At 33.8% G+C, this 20,945-nt stretch overlaps 2 protein-coding genes across 5 annotated transcripts; one reads left to right on the top strand and one right to left on the bottom strand.

Annotated features, from left to right (window-relative positions):
* Nucleotides 1-4,187: 4,187 nt before the first annotated feature.
* Nucleotides 4,188-9,814, top strand: LOC130734093 (uncharacterized aarF domain-containing protein kinase At5g05200, chloroplastic). The gene is made up of 10 exons (XM_057586398.1): nucleotides 4,188-4,475; nucleotides 4,792-4,934; nucleotides 5,258-5,371; nucleotides 5,666-5,854; nucleotides 5,954-6,109; nucleotides 6,398-6,663; nucleotides 6,751-6,848; nucleotides 7,457-7,635; nucleotides 8,868-8,975; nucleotides 9,453-9,814. Exons 1-10 carry the CDS (start codon nucleotides 4,289-4,291, stop codon nucleotides 9,615-9,617), a joined length of 1,605 nt encoding a protein of 534 aa, XP_057442381.1. The 5' UTR covers nucleotides 4,188-4,288; the 3' UTR covers nucleotides 9,618-9,814.
* A 222-nt stretch (nucleotides 9,815-10,036) lies between these two features.
* LOC130734092 (uncharacterized) lies at nucleotides 10,037-15,773 on the bottom strand. Of its 4 annotated transcripts, none has more exons than XM_057586394.1 (3): nucleotides 15,422-15,773; nucleotides 14,040-14,271; nucleotides 10,037-13,711 (listed from the first exon to the last, which is right to left on the bottom strand). In XM_057586394.1, exons 2-3 carry the CDS (start codon nucleotides 14,158-14,160, stop codon nucleotides 10,533-10,535), a joined length of 3,300 nt encoding a protein of 1,099 aa, XP_057442377.1. In that variant the 5' UTR covers nucleotides 14,161-14,271; nucleotides 15,422-15,773; the 3' UTR covers nucleotides 10,037-10,532. The 4 variants fall into 4 exon arrangements, with proteins under 4 accessions (XP_057442377.1, XP_057442378.1, XP_057442379.1 ...); XM_057586395.1 differs by lacking the exon at nucleotides 15,422-15,773 and adding an exon at nucleotides 15,239-15,377; XM_057586396.1 differs by lacking the exon at nucleotides 15,422-15,773 and adding an exon at nucleotides 14,738-14,852.
* Between the last annotated feature and the right edge of the window lie 5,172 nt (nucleotides 15,774-20,945).

Below are 20,945 nucleotides of genomic sequence, written 5' to 3'. Positions count from 1 at the left end.
CGAGGAAACAACACGTTGTTCACAACAGATCAACGGTCTTGATTCAACTGTGATTTTACTAATATGAATCATGCACATCAAATCAATCCGATAATTCAAAACACTTAATCAATTTTTTCTAATTTAACTAAACTGGTTATCTAATTAGTTTTATTTATATTGGAACTTTTTTTTTGAGTACAACTTTTTTCTTTTTATAATTGGAAAACAAAATAGCATCAACAAAGTTGATTAAATTAATATTATAAAAAAAAGTTGATCAAATTGAAATAATGGTAAACTTGATTTTCAACTAGTGTTAGTTAATACTAAAATTTTGAATTTAAGTGAGTAAAGAAAAGATTTTACTAAGAGAGATAGTTTTGAAAACCACTTTGAATCTCGATTATAAAGTTGAATCGAAGCTAAGTTTGAAGCATGTCCGTGGAGAAAAAGTCCAAAGAAGAGTGAAAAATGCAACTTTGACTTAGGCCGTTCGAAATCACCCTTATGGAATTCATCAATTAAGGTTAAAAGGATTCTTGCTTAAATATGGGATTGCGCCTCAAGGTTAAAATCTAAGTTTTTTAAATCAAATCAAGACAACCATGTCTATTGCTAAAGAAAAAAATACAACCATGTCTAGAAGCGTTGAAAAGTGTACACAATCTGAGGTGAATCAGAGTCAAAAGCACAATGTCGGGTCTAGAAGCACTCACTCACGAGTGGGTAGTAACACACGATGAGGATCACAAACTCATGTTTGCAGTAGTTACAAGATTCGAAGGTAAGACGAGCCAAATTGAAGATAATCATGAGAAATTCAAAGTTTTGTGCCTAGTTCGGAGCTTCAAAGTCATACCAAATGGATAACATCAATTAGGCAGATTTCTTGGTTTTATTTCTATGCAGAGGATTTGAATGAGAATAATGTTATGTACACACCTCTTTGAGAGGTGGAAAGAGGTGAAAGAAAGAGAGAGATAGGAAGAAATGAAAAAGTAAGAGAGAGAGAAAGTATGAGATGTGATAGATAATAAGATGAGAAAGATAGAAATAAAAAGAGATGAAAATAGAGTGTTTAAAAAATGAGGTGTGTATATATCATTACTTTTTGAATGATGGTTACTTTGTAAATACTATAAATTGTAGTTTATTCAAAATAGAGTATATTTGAGAGACCATAAGCATACCACACCTAATGTTGACATGAACTTCTATTTATTTTGAATTGAAAGTTAATTTCAATTACTGTAGATGAAAAATAATTTTTGTGCCAGGACTGAAATTGGAAACAGGTATATTCCAGGACGTAAAACATATTTAATTCATAAATAAATCTATATATATATGTAAAGCACACTTGTGCTTTTTGCATGCAATAAATGCATTAAATTATAAAAGCTCACATACTTTTATATTAAATACATTAAAAAATATATAATTTAATAAATTAAAAACTGAAAAAATTTGTATTATAAAAAACTATTCAACTACTTATATTAAATAACAACATTCATAGACTTAAAATTGACTTGAGCATTGCATTTAACAAATTTAAAAAATCAAAATTAAAAACAAAATCATATTTATTAATAATTAATTTAGATAAAATACTTTTAAAATAAAAATTTCTATATATATATATATACATATGTAAAGCAGACTTGAAAAAATAACATTAAACACATAAAAAATAGTAAATTTATTTTGAATGAAAAACATTAAATAAAAAAATTGAAAAATAAAATAAAAAATACATCAAAATTATTCATTATATTAATTATTAATTGTTAAACTTTTCAATTTCTCATATTTAAAAGTAAATATTAAAATTTAAAACTTTTCAATTTCTCTTATTTAAAATGAAATATTTAAATTATTTAAATTTTAATTATTCATTACAACTTGAGGTGAATTTTTCAAAAATAATAATAATTGAAATTGACTACCTTACATTAATGATAATATTAGATTGTTAATAATAATTTGTTTATACTCTTTACATTATTGTTAATAATAATTATAAATCTTATTAGTTATTAATCATAAGTTGAGAAATTTTAAAAAAATAAAAAATAAAACTTATTACTATTTATTACTTATAAAAAATTATTTATTAATAATTAATATCGAAAAAATAGTTGAAATTTTTTTTAAAAAATGTCTCTATAAGATATTATTATTACTATATCGAATGTGTATATTATTTGAAAAAAAATAATTAATATGATTTTTGATCTATTATATAGAAGTAAAAATAACTTGAGGAAGCATAACAGAGAAAAATAATTATAACAAAAGTTGAATAAATTTAAATTTACTAAATAATATTTTACGATACTAAAATTATAACTTATTATAATTTTTAAGTTAAAATTATTTCAAGTTCAAAAAAAAGTTAAAATTATTTTATTGTGGATAAAAAGTATAAAAAAAAATGTTATTATAACTTATATTAAAACCTTAGGCATAATTGCACTTTTGGTCCCCCAATTATAGCATTCTTGCGAAAATCATCCCCAAACTTTAAAATTAGCAAAAAAGTCCCTAACGTTTACACTCAGTTGCAAAATTGGTTTTCCGTCCAATTCCATCCAATATTTAACGAATTCTAGGATAAAAATAAAAAAAATAAGAAAATAAAACAAAAACCTAAAAATTGATGAATGTTCATCTTCTTCAAACATCTTCATCACCATCTTCAACATAAAGCTGAAAAAATTCCAGAAAAAAAAAAATCAATCTCTTCAAACCCAGTCACCATCAAACACCTTACATAAAAAAAAACCATCAAACACCTTACATAAAAAAGCAAATCCTTTCCATTCTCCTTTCACTCAAAGAAATCAGAGTGCATTTTTAGGATTTGAGGTCAGATATGTGGGAATCTAGATCGAGCACCACCACCACCTTCTTCTTCGAAACCACTTCCTTCTTTTGCTAGAGCCATTTGCCACCACTTCCTCCTCTTCTTCAAAATCAAGATCTGGCAGTATCACCACCAAACGCGCCGCCACCACCACCTCTGGGTTCGCAGCGCCTCCTTTACGTGGATCTCCAGTCTACGAAGCGTCGCGCCATCACCACCTCTGTTGAAGCTCTTCAGTCACCGACCACCGCCGTCGCGTATCTACTCCTATGCCTTCTTCATCTCTACTCTAAACCAAACAAAAACAGGCAAAGAAAGAGAGTAGGATCGAGGGAGGTAGAGAGATGGAGATGGAGTATTCAAAGAGGAGCGGCGGTGGTGCTTCGGTGACGACGAGGAGCGGCGGGGTGGTCTATGGCAGATTCAGATTTGGGTTCAATGCAGGTGGGTCAAAATTCCAGGTCAAAACCCCACCTCCTCTTCTTTGGTGCATGTCAAAACCCCACCTCTGAACAATATTTTTGAATTTTTGTATTTGGGTGAGGGAAAATGAGTATTGGCTTTTATTTCTGGAAATTTTTGTGGTTGAATTTAATATGGGTTTGTTGTTGGGAAGATTGTGAATTTGAGTTTGAGTTTTTGAATTTCTGGGTTTTTAATATGAAGATGATGAATGTTTCAGATACTAAATTTTTTAATTAATTTTTTGAGGAATATTCCGTTAAATATTGGATGGAATTGGACGGAAAACCAATTTTGCAACCGGGTGTAAATGTTAGAGACGTTTTTTGCTAATTTTAAAGTTTGGAGATGATTTTCGCAGGAAGGCCAAAGTTGGGGGACCAAAAGTGCAATTAAGCTAAAACCTTATTACTTGAAAAATAGAATAACATATAGGGACAATAATTGAGTATCAATGTTTACAACCGGATATATGATAAATCAACACCTCTGTAGTTGAAACCACAATTATAAACCTAAAAATAGAGAACACAAATCAATAAAATATATTACAACCAAAGTTTTTAAAATTAATTTAATACTAATACAAAAGAAATTTAATTACACTGTAATACTTTTTATACTATATTAAAAAAAAATAGTGTACATAAACCCGTGCAACGCACGGGTATTATTTCTAGTTACAAAAGTAAAATAATCACTCATAATCATTAATTATATGTTGCAATAAACAATATATCAATGTTTAAAAAATCAGATCGGTCATTGAACTGATCAAGACACCGGTTTAAGATTTAAAGATCCAACGGGATTTGAACTAAGGTTGAACCGGTAGTCATAAAAAAAAAATATGCTTTATTCTTAAAGGAAAAAGTACCAAATGATTATGCAACACACTTACAGCCATAAACACACTACTACAGGCTACAGCCATAAACTCGCCCCCTGCTGTGTCTCAACCTTCACCGTGTATCCATGGCGGTTTCGGGGTTGAGAAGTGGCGGTTTGCCTTTGCTCCACCATCATCATCATCATCATCGTTTTCCACTAGCTCCTCCTTCCTTCGTGAAGCTCAATGGCCACTCCAATTCAAAGAGCTTCATTCTCTTAGCTCGCTATGGACAAGCTCAAGACGTTTCTTCCTCCTCTCGTCAATTCCAAGGTTCCTCCTTTCTCTCCTCCCTTATACTCACTCATTCCCTCATCAATTTTCACCAATTGGGTTTCTCTAGTTTCACAGAATTTATCTTTTTTCTAGCAATTATAAAATCATTGGATTTATTTTTGGTTACTTTAAATTTGTAATGGAAATGTTTAAAATGTTGAAAATATCAGTTGGTTGTTATGAAATGATATTTTTATATTTATGAGTAAATATGTCTTTCTCAAATTAGTGTTACTGCACTTTGCTGTGGAATATTTGGATTTTGTAATTTTTTTTGGTGTTGAAGTGGATGTAAATTGTGTGCTTACCTCAGATAGAATTGAAAACCTGCCCAAGCTGGTGGAAGATATTCTTCAGACATCCATAAATACAGGTCCTAGGGGTGTCCTTAGGCTGGCTCAAGGGGTGCAAGCTTTCATTGGGGTGGGTCAAGAGTGGTTAACTGATGTCTCAAAGGTAACCTTAACACATTATATGTATGTTTATGTCTGCAGATTAAATGCATTGAACTCTTTCTCCATAAGCTAATCTGAACAACTTATAAAAATAAGCTCAAAACAGCTTATAGGTAGCCATGAACTATTTAAATAAGCTCTCCGAAACACTTGCATAAGCGCTTATGCTATAAGTTAAGCTCAAAGCTTTTCTAAACGGGCCTAAATCTACACCTGCTATTTCAATAGTATTATGTGTCTTTTATTTCTCTCTTAATAGTTTTTTGGGGTGATTTTATGAAAAAATATTGACAGAACTAATAACTCTCTTGCATCATTATGCAGTCACCAAATTCATCTGCTGGGTTACCAACTGAAATGCAGCTTGGTTTACTGTCCCCCTTTTATTTGAGGAGGTTGTTTGAACGCTTGGGGGCAACCTACATCAAATTAGGTCAGGTATGCATAGTTTCCCTTTCCCTTACTTCCTCCTCTCTCCTCTGTATTTGGTAATGTTAATTCAGTAGTAAAAAATCGTGACGTTTCCTCTGTTTCAGTATAAAGGACTCAATAGTCAATAGTCAATATTCAATTTTTTTGCAGTGTGAAAAAAGTAATTCAGATTGCTGATAAAATTTTATAGCCACTTGATATGATCATTTCCTCGACAAAAAGTTCTTCCTAATTTGATGGTTGATCTTCTTTATGCCATGCACTTTCATTCCTATGGTTACATTTGTTTTTGTTTGGTAGTTCGTAGCATCAGCGCCGACACTGTTCCCAGCTGAGTATGTGCAAGAATTCCAGAATTGTTTTGACAGAGCCCCTGCAGTTCCTTTTGAGGAAATTCAATCCATATTGCGTAAGGAACTAGGAAGACCAATAGAAAGTGTTTACGAATATGTAGATCCGAAACCCCTTGCTTCTGCCTCTATAGCACAGGTATATTTTATACACCTATCTCTCTCTTTCAAGAACTATTAATTCAGAATACACTGTGGCTGCTAATGAAGTTGTTGTATGACTGTATCTTACATCTAGGTTCATGGTGCAAGGCTAAAAGGTTCGCAGGAGGATGTGGTTATAAAGGTCTTAAAACCAGGAATAGAGGACATATTAGTCGCAGATCTTAATTTTGTCTATGTTGTTGCTCGGATATTTGAGTTCTTGAATCCTGAAATAAGCAGGACATCACTGGTATAAGCAATACTGACACTTTCACAGCTACATGAATATTTTTGCTACAATATGAAAATATTGCTTCTATTTTAGCATCTGTTCACAAACAGTGAAGTTCATAACCATGTTGCCTATCTTTTCATCATCCTCTGTTATTGTCCCTTCTACTAAATTCATTTTTCCTTCTTGTCTTGAGTAGAAACGGAATCTTAAATCTTCTTTACTCACATTCTTCTGTTATTAGTTCTGTCATTTAAAAATGGTAGTGGCCAAGACTTTCTTGTAACGTAAGCATCCTTTTAGTAGGTTGGCATTGTCAAAGACATACGTGAGTCTATGCTTGATGAAGTTGACTTTTACAAAGAGGCTGCAAATATTGAGGCTTTCAGGAGATATTTAGAAGCAATGGGACTCACAGGTCAAGCAACAGCTCCAAAAGTGTATCAAAACTGCAGTACACGACAAGTTTTAACGATGCAAAGACTATATGGAGTTCCTCTTACGGACTTGGACTCCATAAGTTCCTTAGTTTCTAATCCAGAAACCAGCCTGATAACTGCTCTGAATGTGTGGTATGAGTCCAATATTCTATTTGCAATTAGCATCCCTGTGCCTTCCCCTTTAACATCAAATGTTTCTTGGTTAAACTTTCGCTGCAGGTTTGGAAGTTTGCTTGCATGTGAATCTTTCCATGCAGATGTTCATGCAGGAAATCTGTGGCTTCTACGTGATGGCCGTATTGGATTTCTTGACTTCGGTATGCTTTATCGTCCTGGTTCATGTTTTACAAATGGTTTTATGTAAGCTGTAATCTCATGTAGTGCATTTGTCATCTATTAACATTTTAATGTTTCAAAATATTTGATAGAACTCGACCAAGAACTGATATTATTTCTATGATAGAACCCTAATTCCCAATTTGGGAATCAGAGAAGATACAGGAAGAGATACTAAACACCCTCCCAAAACCCTAAGAGAGACCCAACGCTCTAAACCCTAATTTCCAAAGTGAATACAAAGATACTCAATAGTCTCTCTAACTCACTTATTTATACTCACTTTCTAATTATGCTAAACCTAATAAAATATAAAATCTAATGCTGACTGGATAAAAGTTACTAATAATAAAACCTAATACTAACTAGCTAACCCCGTGTACCTATCAATATTCTATACATTTTATTTGGAATTTAAGCATATTTGCATTTCCGACAAATCAGCATATTTTGTTGTGTTTATTGCAGGGCATTTTCTTGTAAACTCTTTTACAAGCTCGCTGATTTTAATGTATTCTGTTGTGTGTGTGTGTGTGTGTGTGTGTGTGTGTCTATATATATAATCTATGAAACAACATTCAATCTACAGGAATTGTTGGTCGTATATCTCCGAAAACGTGGGCTGCTATGGAAATCTTCCTAGGTTCAATTGCCATTGAAGATTATGACTCAATGGCATCTGCATTAATTCAAATGGGTGCTACAGACAGGGATGTTAATGCTAAGGCCTTTGCCAGAGATTTGGCGAAAGTATTCTCATCAATTAAGGCAAGTATTGTAGCACACATAAACTCACTTGTCAGGTATAACTTTGACTACATGGGTGAATCTACTAGAGAATGTGCATGTCTAGGCACATACATAAAGACTTATAATCCTGATCAATAATGTAAAATGCAGTATTTATGATTTGCTCGGCTCACTCACAATAGAATATGCCAAGGCTCTTGCTTGATGCATCCCCTAATGGATTTGGATCCTCTTATGTGAGTATTTCACATGACAAGGTCATGTGGAGAGAGAGAAACTAAGACCATACACAAAAAACCTGTAGATATGTGGGGTCTTTGATTGTGTTTGGCATTCCACAAGGTAGATTATTATAGACAACCTTATGATTTTGTTCGACTAAAATAAAGGTCGTAAATAAATAAAAAAAATTCACTTTTATAAGTTACATGAAGTAGCTTATAGCTTATTATATTTTTTTTTTCACTTTGAACTTCATTATTTTAATAAACTTTCTCGTTTATCCCTTAATTAATAACAACACTCTTTACAGATCCCTAAATATAATATAATTCAAAGGGTTCTAAATGTATTTCTGTTTTTTACTATTTTTGGGTTATGTTTTAATATTAACATTATATTTAATTTTTATACTTTTTTATTTTATTTTTTAATAAAATGTTTGTCTTCAAACAGAGATGATAAGAATTCAAAATTAACTAAAAAATCTAAAATTGTAATTATGTAGAAATAGTGTCTACAAAATTAGAATATAGTTTATTCTTCTATATTGTTCTAAATTTATCAGTTAGTTCAAGAGTTAATTTCATCAAATACCTCTAATTCAATCAGCTAAAAGGTTTCAGCTAAAAATTGGTTTTTTAGCTATCAACTAGTTTATCAACTCTTTTCCCCTAATATAAGCTTTGTATCTCTATCTCCTCACAACAGGGTCATGAGAGAATTCATGGGTATATGTATATCTATGGTAGTTTATTGGAGAATTGTTAGCAAACAATGTTCAATGTTTAGTTAAGAGAAATTGAAAGCGCTCACTCATAGTAATAGGCTGGTCTATTTTCATACCGGTCTTAGGTTGGGTTAAATATGAAGTGGTCTTATTGTATTAGTTTTTTCATAAACAAAGAATGTCATCTGGAAGTATTTCCATCTTTGAGTTATTGATTTTTCATAATGATGCATATACCTGCCCCAAATCCAGTTGCAGTCATTGCTTATATTTTGCATTTGTGCTCGCCATGCAAGTGCAGGAGTTAGACACTGAAATAGTTGTAGCAACTACGAGTGGACCAGCAACTGCTGTCGCGGCTAATATTGTTGTTGACGAGAGGCAGATGAATGCCCTCTTTCTTGATGTGGTAAGCTATTATAGTGTGAAAACTAACTTGAATCTTCAGACAGCTTGTATGTCAATATAAAAGGTCCAAAATATGGGGTTTTGCGCTAAGCTTCATAATGATTTATGTACTTAGTTACCGTTCTGACAAATTAAGATGATGCTTCTAATTTTCTGTCAGGTTATTAAACTGTAAGTTTTGAATGTCCGCAACATCATTTAATCCAGTATATGCTATTACTAGAAATTTGAATTTTGAAGCCAAAAATGTCTTTCTTCAACAAGAAATAGTATTGAAATATGATTTTCGATAAGCATAAGAAATTTTCAGATTAATTGAAGTCAAACTAACATAGTAACATTTCACAGTAGTAAAAGTAGAAATGAGAAGCATCATGTATCTATTTATACAGTGATCCTTCTTAACAGGGGAATTTCTTCTGTTGGCTGTTTGATGGAGGGTAGTTATTTTAACATTGCTTATTTATGTGCTTTACAGGTTCGGGTTAGTGAATCTTATGGACTAAAGTTTCCTCGAGAATTTGCACTTCTCCTGAAGCAGCTTTTGTACTTTGACCGGTACACGCGGTTGTTGGCTCCCAATTTGAACATGCTGCGCGATCAGAGGATTTCTATTACCTCCAATAGAAGAACCAGATACTGAGAGAATTTTTAATGAGTGGACTGGGTACATAAAATATAGATGTATACCCCATTTTAGTTCAAAGGATTTTTATATGTATTGGTACTTTTGTATATATACATATAAAGTAGTCAATTGTTGTCCTGTAAGGGCTGTGAGCCTGTGACATTAAAATTGATACAAAAATAAATCCATAGTGTGGAGTTCACTTTCTGATAGCTACATTGGAAATGAAACTGGCTTGAATCTTGTTTCTTGAACAGCACCAACTTGGTTGCAAGTTGGAATTAAATAATACAAAATTGATATTACTGTCAAACAAATGGATAGGCAATGAGAATAGATTTGGAAGTGAACAAAACATAAAGAGCTTCAAAGCTATCTATCTCAGTTCTATAATTGCCTGTAAGGAAATCATTCTTCAAAACCGTGCAAGTCTATTGATAATAATACACTCATGGTTTATAAAAAATTAACTTACTTTTTGATTCTAAGTTTAGAATACAAACAACAATTACTTCTATATACACCCAAGATATGTAAAATGTTCTGCATCTGTTGCCAAACAGGTATGGCGAAAATTGAATGATGGAGCTAATCTGCCTCTGATGCACATCGTAGAGCAACGAATCACCCTTATTGCTCTTGTTCAAGACACCAAATAAATAGTTAAAGTAAAACTACAACAAAATAAGCCTTAATCTGGATGCTTCATCATTGCATCTGAAATTCAGGTAAGAAACCCCACGCTCTTGATCTTCCCAGCTTCACTTTAGATTCATCAAACATAGGGGAACAGAATTGTCATGCGACATTTTTTAAAACCCTTCTACAATTGATTCTTAAGGCAGAACCAATTATGGGAGAAGCTTCAGTGAGTAGCTTCTGGGTTTCAGAATTGATTTTGATGAAAGAGAAATTGATCCAAACATGCTATCAATGCATGACACTTGAGCTCTGTTGAGAGTTATGACTTAGATCATTTTCTCCATTGGGTCTAGGCTCTTCTCCTTGGACAGAGGACGGAAACCCTCTCAACACTAGACTCGGTGAGGAGTAACCCATCAGTTGGTGAAGAGTGGAACTTTTTGGCAGCGCTGTTGCTGATGACATATTGGAGGAGTGCACTGGAGGCTTACTTGTACTAGGACCTCTTGAAGCCTTTTTGTCGTTCTCTGCTGTAGGCTCAAAGTTGCCAGGAGAAACACTTGGATTATCATGCAAGTGATGAGATGGTGTCACAGAAACAGGTTCTCCTTCAGAGGAGGAGCTTTTAACCACAGAATTGTCATAATCATCAGAATATGAAATGGGGTCTGCATTTGAAGAATGACAATGGTTGGCATGAGATTCTGAATGGGGATGGCTGCCGTCAATCATCTCGTTTTGATCATTAAGGTCACTTGATTTGGGGCCAAGACCATTTGGAGCATAAGAAACTATATGACTTCTGTTCTGCAGAGAAAATTTGAGCACCTCTTGACATTCACCACATTTGAGCTCACTGCATACTCTTTTAAAAAGGAGAAAATCTGCAGGCAGTTGCAGCAACTTAGAGCATTTATAACAAGTTACAAACGGCGCTCCACCTGCTACCGGCCGGCAATGTCGCCTAGTCAAGCTTGGTTTCTCCCTGAAATAGCTCCTCATCTCGGGAGCCCTGAGCCTCTGATCACAAGACTTTGTTTCACGGCCGTGTACCGGTTTTGAGGTAGTGAACCACTGCGGGCTTGAAGGATAAGAGTGGTGAGATGAGCAACAATTGTGACCCGGATGAGGCCTATACAACTCTTCATGTTGGTAAAGAACATGTGGAGGAAACTCTCCTGAGCATTGCCACTCCTGGGGATAGCAATGGAAACCAGGATGTTCAACATGATTTGGACTGCTTCTTGGCTCAGGTAAATAAGGAATCCTTGAAAAGTTGTGCCTTTGGTGTGAGTTGATTCCATGACTATATCTTCCATCCCGCCTTGGCGGATCCAGATCACGGAAAAACCTTCCTTCATGAAAATCATGGCTTTGGTATGCTGAAACATGAATTTCATTCGACAGTCTTCCATTTGTTTCCCCATTTGCATAGCTAGTTCTGTTGAGTTGTTCCTGCAACTTATAAACCATTCTCAACAGTTTCATCTTCTCCAGGTCAGGATCCTCAAAGGAATCAGGTGAAAGATAACTCGATGCGCCATAGAGTTCATCACGCAATTGACTTGATGGGCTTCCTCTTTCATAGCCTGATTCGGAACCACTTCGAGGGAGAGGTATTTTGGATGGAAACTCATCTTTCTTTGCTCTCATCCAATTTGCATGACTGTGTCTTGTAGTCTCAGGCCCTTCGTTGATATGATTCCTTCTATTGGGAAAATATGACTGATGCTGTGTTTCAAGATCACCATATGACATGTTATGAACAAGGCCTTTTCCTTTTCCCTTTCTGGATTCTCCCTCAGAAACACCATCTGCAACTGTGTAAGTGTTCTCGAAAGAATATAAATGGTGATTAGGGATTCGCTCATCCATCCCGTCATTAGAAGAGACACTGCCATCATAAGCATGAGAACTTCTAGTGGTTGGAGATTTAGACAATGCTCCCAAACTGGGATTAATTGCTTCTGTATGATCAAATGTGTCCACAGACCTTGCAAGATCAAACCTATGGTGAACATTTCTGGGAGAAGATACATGATCACTAGATGTTCCTTCGTTGCAAGGAGAAGCATGTGAAATGCTTTCCTTTTCAGATGCAAAGTTCTCAGCATTTAACCTTTGGGCAGTGGATGAAACATTTCCAGTAGTGTCCACTGCAGATTTTGCACCCACAAGAGTTGATTGGCCATTTTTGGGATCTTCTCTATCTGAAGCACACATATTCAACTCTTCTGTTCCCTCGAATAACAACTTTCCATGATTTAATTCTTCTGATTCTGCTTTTCTGGCTCCATCAATGTCTGCTTCAGGACTCACACCTATTGGAGCCAATTTGTGATGATTGACTTCATCTCCATCCGATCCAGAAAGTATCTCGTGTTCTGCTCCTTCGAGTAATAAGTTTCCATTACTTAACTCTTCCAGTACTGCTATATCACTTTCCGCGATGTCCACTTCAGACTTAACTCCAACTACAGCTGATTTCTCATCATTGACACTTTCTATATCCAATGCACTCATAAACTGCTCTCTATTGCATTCACCATTTTCAATTTGACCCCCTCCACCATTTCCCTTCAAAAAATATTCTCCTGAAGAAGAACTAGTTGCTTTTGCCCTCAAAAAATTCTCATGTGAAGTAACTAGCTGCTCCTCATTACATCCACCATTTTCAATTTGATCACTTCCACCATTTTCCTCTGAAGAACATTCTGCAGAGAAAGAACCAGTTGCTTTTTCCTTCAAACCATTCTCCTGAGAAGTAACTAGCTGCTCTCCATTGCATTCACCATTTTCAATTTGATCTCTTCCACCATTTCCATTCAAAGAAGATTCTCCTGTGGATGAACTACTTGCTTTTGCAATCAAAGCATTCTCCTGGAAAGTAACAAGTTGGTCTCCATTGAATTTGCCATTTTCAATTTGATCCCTTCCACCATTTCCATTCAAAGAACATTCTCCTGAGGAAGAATCAGTTACTTTTTCCCTCAAACCATTCTCCAGAGAAGTAACTAGCTTCTTTACATTACATTCACCATTTTCAATTTGACCCCTTCCAACAATTCCTTCCGAAGAACCAGCTACTTTTGCCTTCAAACCATTCTCCTGAGAAGTGACTAGCTTCTCTCCATCACATTCACCAGACTCAATTTGACCCCGTCCACCATTTCCTTCTGAAGAACATTCTCCTGAGGAAGAACCAGTTATTTTTTCCCTTATACCATTCTCCCGAGGAGTAACTAGCTGCTCTCCATTGCATTCACTATCATTTTCATCCGAAGAACATCGTTCTGAGGAAGTACTAGTTGCTTTCTCCCCCAAACCATTCTCCTGAGTACTAGCTAGCTTCTCTCCATTCTTGCATTGTCTATCATCAGAAACAGGATTTGATGCGTTTGTAGGAGTGGCATCAGTTTGAAGTGAGCTGGATTCTGAGTTCACAGCTCTACTTCTTCGTTTCTTAGCTGCACGAAGAGCAACGAAATGGTTTCAGTTACCAATTACGAACTATAATATGTATACTTATAGAATCATAATCCTCATTTGTATAATAAGATTTGATAAAATTCATACACACACACGCACAAGAAGTAGGCAATAGATTTGAGTTAGACATTTATTTGAATAATTCAAAGGAGAGAAAGTCATGGAAAGAAAAAAATTTGGTTTCAGCAGGTTCATAAGTAAGATATTGGAGGTTTCAACTTTCAACTCAAGTGCATTACATGATCAACAAGTGCTACAGCCATAAACTTCAATGAAACTAAAAGTAAAATCATATAATTTTTTAACCTTGAAGGATCGTGCCACATCCTCCACACTTGTACACATCATAATCTGGAGACTCCGGAAGAAGTTGCCGGCATTTAGGACACAATACTAGTCGAGGTTTGGGAGCCGATTCACCAGACATCTTACTCCAATTTTGTAATGAATTACGGTTCAAAGATTGGAATTTGGCAACAGAAGATCTGAAACTGAAAGGCCAAATTCACTCACAACCGTCTTCCAAAGCTTTCACTGCCTGCATCAAATAAGATTCAAGTTTAGATAGCATTCTCAAAAATAAGATTTAATGAGAAAGGTGATATACAAGAAAATAAAACTGCACTTAGCAACTGCATGATGCAGTAAATCAACATATTGACAGATGATAAAAACCTTTCAGTAAGTTTTGAAAAAGTGAATTGATGGATCTAGATTCAAGACTCTTGAATTAGCTAACTTTACCATGTGAAATTTAGTAGGAACCAGACAATATTAGTACTATCAGAAGACACAACACTAACTACTGAAATAAATGTTTTCCAGAATAGGAAATGCTCTTAAAAAAGGAACATCTTCCAATTTTGGGAAACAAATCCATAACTATCAGAATCTATCCTCTACATACTCATCTATGGTAGTTCCATACTAAATGCACTAAAAAAATATCTCTACTTAAATGCTCAAAAAACCTTTAATAACTCACAATAAGCTAAATAAATTACCATTTTTCTTATATTCAACTCTTTGTTAATCAATGGCACACGGTCATGACATAAGACTAATTAACTCCTTTGGCCTAATAAGACAAAAAAAAAAAATTGAAAAGAGAAGAAGAGAACAGATAAGAAGAAGTTAAATTTCAGACAATTCACATACACATAGAGAGAATCATGAATTTTAAGCTGTTGACACAGATACCAAAATCCAAATATCTTAAATAATCTCACAAAATCAGCTGAATCTATAGCAGAACAGAGTCCATGTCATAAAACATCAAATTTAACTGAACAAAATGAACCCCAACAACACAAGCAACGATCAAATCATATTCATACATACCCATCATGTGAAAAAGCCTGAAAAAGAAACAATACTCCATAGAAAACAAAACCCATAAAGGAAAAAGAAAAAGAAACTATAATTTATAAAAAGAATGATTTTTTTTATTATAAGAAAAACAGCAGGGGAAAAAACATGTAGAAGGAAAAGAAGACAACCACAACCTCAATTCTCAGGTGGTTAGATCAGATGAGATGGCAAAGTAAGCTTAAGAAATGAAGGAGGTAAAAGAACCAGACAGAGAAAAAGAAAAAGAGAAAAAGAAAGAGATTGGAAAATTGAAGAGAAATTGGAATGGAAAAAGAAAATTAAACTTGGCGTGTTGGTTGGTGAAAGATGAAACGAACCTGGTGAGAAATCATTACACAATTTCATTCTACCTTCTTCTTCTTCTTTGTTTGTTTGTTTCTCTGTTTGAGTCTTGGTCAACTCTTCTGACCCAGAAAGTAAACAGAAAATGGATCTTCTGTTCTGTGACTCAAAACTCTTCCATTGGTTTTCTGACTTTTCTCTCTTTCTCTCTTGTGTTGTTGTTGGTGTTGTTAACTTGTAGTAATGGAACTGTGATTTTCTTTCTTTGTTGGTTGTTGTTGTTCTTTGTTTTGTGCAGAGAAAATGAAAAAGTGACAACAACAGTGGTGGTGGTGTGGTGCCAAGAACACAACACAACACAAACGGGGTTGCATTGCAGAGTCGGCGCTCTTGGCATTTAAAGCACAACGTCTTAGATGTTGACTAGGCCCTCTATGGGTCCTACCATTTGACTTTTACTTAATATTTGAGGATTAGGTACTCTAATTTCTTTTCTTTCTTTCTATTCTTTCTTTTGTCTTCATTTGTATTTTTTCTTTTCTTTTAGTATTTTACTATTTAGAATTGTCAGTGATGACCAAACAGGGTATGGTTAAGCAAAATTGTTTTTTCTAAAATAGAAAGTTTTAGATTTAAATTTGTAGCATTCTATAGTTCACGGGAAAATTACACTACAGTTTGGGATTGTGGTGTGTATGTTTGTTAACACTCCCTATAAAAAGTATGTTTTTCAAATTTTGTAAGAAATACAGTATGGGTGCACATGAATTGGTTTAGATTGGGTTTTGAGTGTTTATGGATCCAAACCGATCAAGCAAGGTCGGGTTTGTCTATTTTTCATATATGACCATGAACCGAACTAAATCAAAAAGAATCATATTGGGTTGGATTGGGTGGTCAAGTCTTGAATGGATAGTTTTTTTTTTGTCTCTTCCTTAAATCTGCAAATGGCCTTCCTTGAGTCATGGGGGTCCCTTACAATCAAATCTCCCTCTTTTTTAGACTTTTTCTCCATTAATTTCTCCCGGAACAACCTTAGCATCTACACCTCTATAAGATTTCTAATTTTCTATCTATATACTCAACTTTACCCAACTCTCTCTCCTTTCAACTAGAGCTTCTCGTTTTCACAATGTGAGATCATTCATGTCACCCTTTAGAGCTGGAACCACATACTCCCTCTCATTCCTCTCTCACACCAATATAATGAAGCAAGACATTGTTTCTCTCATTTTGGATCATTGAGAAAACTCAAAGCACACAAATTCCAAGCTCCAGGACGATATTTTTCAAGAGTCCATGGTAGAATTATCAAGTGTAGATTGTAGAGCGAGAGCAATACAAAGTTGATCTCCCTAATAATTTGTCAATCGCGTCGAGCAAGGACTTTTCATGTGGATAAGAATGAGACATGAGGGTTAGAGGGAGTTCATGACGGTGGTCTCTACTCTCTCTCTCTCTCTCTCTCCCTCCCTCCCTCCCTCCCTCAATGATTGTCATCAACTTGTGATGATGTTCAATTGATCTATTAGGCATGACAAGTAAACCCGACCCACGGGTATACCCAACTCGAACCTGATTTTCGTGGGATAACCTACTTTGACCGGGATTTTAGAAAACCAAACCCGAACACGCCCATGTATACCAATTACATACTTTGAATTGTAATATATAGTATTCAAATAATAATATTTAACTCATACATTTTGTTAAAATTATAATCAAACAGAAAAAAAATGTTTTCACTTTCGATAAAAATGAAAACGATTGATAGGAGTAAAATGAATAGCGGTGGTGGTGGTAAAGGTGAAGGTTGCTGGTGTTGACAAAAGGGGTGGTGATGACGGTGAAAGTGAAAACAAAAACTAAAAGTAAATGAAATAATTAATATCTTGAATGAACTTAATTATGTTGTTTTAACTCTGGAAATATTTATACATTTAAATTAATATATTCTGAAAAATGAATTTATTAAAAATTTACCTCCATTAAAATAATTTATTGATGACTAAAATTTAAAATATTAATTTCTGTAAAGAAGTTTTTAAAAATGAAATTATGGAGAATAATTTCTTTTATTTTGTTTTCTGAGAATAACATCTTTTAGTGAATAGGATTTAGGGGAATGAGATGAATGTTTGCCGTGTTTGGTTTGCAGATGAATGGAAGATTCTGAAATAATTTAGTATCAAAATCAGCGCCAGCTAGTCATTGTGGTGCTCCACTTTGGAAACATCAACCACCCAACCAGGCCCACCAACATGCTTTACTTTTACTGACTTTTAGTTAATTTAGTTTAGACAAAAAAGTGCAGGTATTATTGTTTGGCAAAAAAGGAAATAGTTATAGTAACGAGGAAGATTACAAATTGCAAACACTAATTAACCAATTAGTGACAAAAGTGGCAAATGATAATAGTAGTAATAAATTAGTTTTACTAAGGAAAGCTTTTTTGTGCCCTAATGAAAACTTGCTCAAATGTATTCATTAGTCAACACACGAATGAGTTACTGTAGGTAACACAATTTTTATTTTGAATGTTTAACCTAGTTGCTCAATATATATGTTCTTTTAATAGCATCTTCAATGAGAAGATCTTAATTTGAGACTTAACTTGTTTTTTTTTGTCCGCACTACTATATAGAATTTAAAGCACTCATAAGGTTTCGGTGCACATTTTGCTCCGGTGGGATCTTATTTTACTTTTAATTTGACCCACAATTCCCATATATATATATATATTACATTTCTTGTATTGAATAAGAGAAAAATAATAATTATTTTGTTCAAGATCCAACTTTTGAAGGTTGTTGAGTTAAGGTACAAATCTTAGTTTTTGTTAAGATTTCAGATCAAGTAGGATAATTCTAATAGTACGATTTTATTAGATCCATATCTTATTTTAAGATCACTAGTTAAAATTTTCATTGAAGATGCTTTAAGATTTTGAGTTTTTTTTCCTGATGGTTGTAAAAATTGCAAAATTCGGTGGGAAGAAGGGATTAAGGAAAAATTAGAAGAGGTACTTGTATCTTTTAGGAGTTTATCAGAATGGTGTTATTCTGTGTTATTTTTACACTTGTTATGATTACTCAAGTATTGTCTAAGTCAATGCATTTGCAATTATGAAATTTATGTTAAATCCACTTGACAAATTGCAACCAATTCCTCTAGTTGACCCTAGTGATACGGGAATATTGAAGTTTCTTTTGGGATCCTTCCAGAATTTGTACAGGAATATTGACTTAGCAACTTCCATGTCACTCACACGACTCAGTTGGATTGCTTGACTTTACTATTTGACCAAGGAAAGTCAACCATGATGACTAATCACATGTCCTAACCAAAGACAACCTCTACTCACATCACATGATGAACTTGTACACAAAGCAATGAAATCTTCATATGAATTTCCAAGTTTTGAAACAAAATGAAAAGTAATAATGGGCTTCGATTATACAAGCCTTCTGGGCCAAAACCCAGTATGCACCACCACCCATTTAACGCGACCTTGGTCCAGCACATAATTTAGCTTGGAATTTAGAGGATCAAATAAATATTGAGAATCATTAATTTATTATTTTTTCATTATGGGGAAAAAAAATTAGTACATAAGTGAAGCAAATATATTGGTTAGTAACAATTTAGTGCGCTAACGTGGGTCGGAAGATTAATCTCACAACTACTGTTTATGGGAATACATCGGTCAAACTTAAAAAATTAAAGCAAATAGTACTCCATTGATGGAATTCATCATCATAGTGTGGAAGAAATGAATAAAGAAAGCCTTCTAAGTTGTGCTGACAATTTGTTGATTAACCATGCAAGACACCAACTAAAACTTCCTCCGATTCGTCCCCCTTTCCTTGTTTTACAAACATTGTTTATTTTTTATACTTTCTTTATAACTAAACAAACACTAAAACAAAGAAGTCAAATCCTCTAAGTGTTTCTTCAATCCTTAGCAACTCTCAATTTTCTTCACTTTTATATTGTGTTAATTCAATCTTAGAGCCTTTAATTTTCACATTAGCTTGAGTCAATTAAGGTTTTATGTCACCTCCACTTTTTTTAGCATTTAATTTATAGATACGACCGGGTAAAGAATTTTATATAGACATGGTTCTATTTTATGATGTTTTGTAGTATTTTCTTGAGTTTAATAAATATGCATTGATATTGTCAATTTTTTTTACACACATATTCAATCGAATATACTATTTTATTACATCATAATAAATTAAAAGAAGAAATTACAAAAAAGAAACATGAAAAAATATAATGTTATCTATGTAAAACTCTTTACATGGTTAGACAGTGCATATAAATTAAAGGTTCAACTCCATTCGCTTTATAATTAGAGGGTAAAGTAAGTTAATTTTCAAAAAAAAAGTTAATTTTACTATTGATTGAGTTATTTTATTATTTCGATAAAGTAGATAATCACTATTAATCGTTTCAATGACTTACTTTACTCTTTAAAGTGATTCTCTCCCTTTAAAGAAGTCAAATTCATAATCAAATTCATTTCCTTATTTTATTTATTTATGATTTAATAAAATAGTGAATATTAATCGAATGTCTTTGTATAACTTTTTTATGCTCCTAAGAATTGAACTCTCTATTTAGGTGTTCAAACAACAACTTTTAACCATTCTAACCCATGAACTCAACCCGATTTAAAATATAAACAATAGACCATAAAATTATTAAAAAAAAAAAATTGTCCGCCAGAAATATCCTATAAATAACTATATGATTGTTATAATGTGCATTGTTTCGGTACCCTTTTAAAATGGAAGGGTTTGAAACCCTTCAGTTTACTATTTAAAATTGAAAATTATAAAAATTTGTTATAGAAAACAAATCATAGTAAATTAGGCCTAAAGAGTAGTATGAAACGAGTAAACAGTCATTCTGGTCCCTAATTGTGTACACTTGAGACGGAGTGGTCCTCATACTTTGAAAATTGTCTTTTTTCGTCCTTGAATTTTTTCCGAGGGACCAACGGAAAACTGAATCAAGGACTAACTTGACTGACGGCGACAAATTCAGGGACGAAAAAAGACTATTTTCAAAGTATGAGGACCACTCCGTCTCAAGTGTACACAATCAGGGACCAGAATGGCTATTTACTCTGTATGAAACTCTTCTACTTTTAGATGGGCACCATAGAAATTGCCTATACTAATTATAATGCAAATTAATGTGCCAGACACTATGCCAATCCCACTATCAAATCCAGTTAATTGTTAGGCAATAAAGAAAAATAAAGGACAAATCTCCATTTCCAAAGATCAATTTTCCTTGCACGAATGTCTAATTATTTCAGTTTTAATAACAATAATAATGATCCTCATACTTTTACTTTTACCTTGTGGAATGCTGAAAGGCACTTAAGCAATTTTGGATCACTTTTGGACCATTTGATGAGTCCAAGGCTCCTCAGAGTGCATCGTACGCCAGTGCTATGCCAGCAGTTATCTTCCACAGTTATTTATATGTTGACATTTTCAAAGTTCTTATGATGGATGCAAATGACCCTGACCCATTGATATA

The sequence above is a fragment of the Lotus japonicus genome, chromosome 1 (assembly GCF_012489685.1).
Source record: "Lotus japonicus ecotype B-129 chromosome 1, LjGifu_v1.2".
Lineage (NCBI taxonomy): Eukaryota > Viridiplantae > Streptophyta > Magnoliopsida > Fabales > Fabaceae > Lotus > Lotus japonicus.
This window is presented reverse-complemented; position numbering and strand designations above follow the sequence as displayed.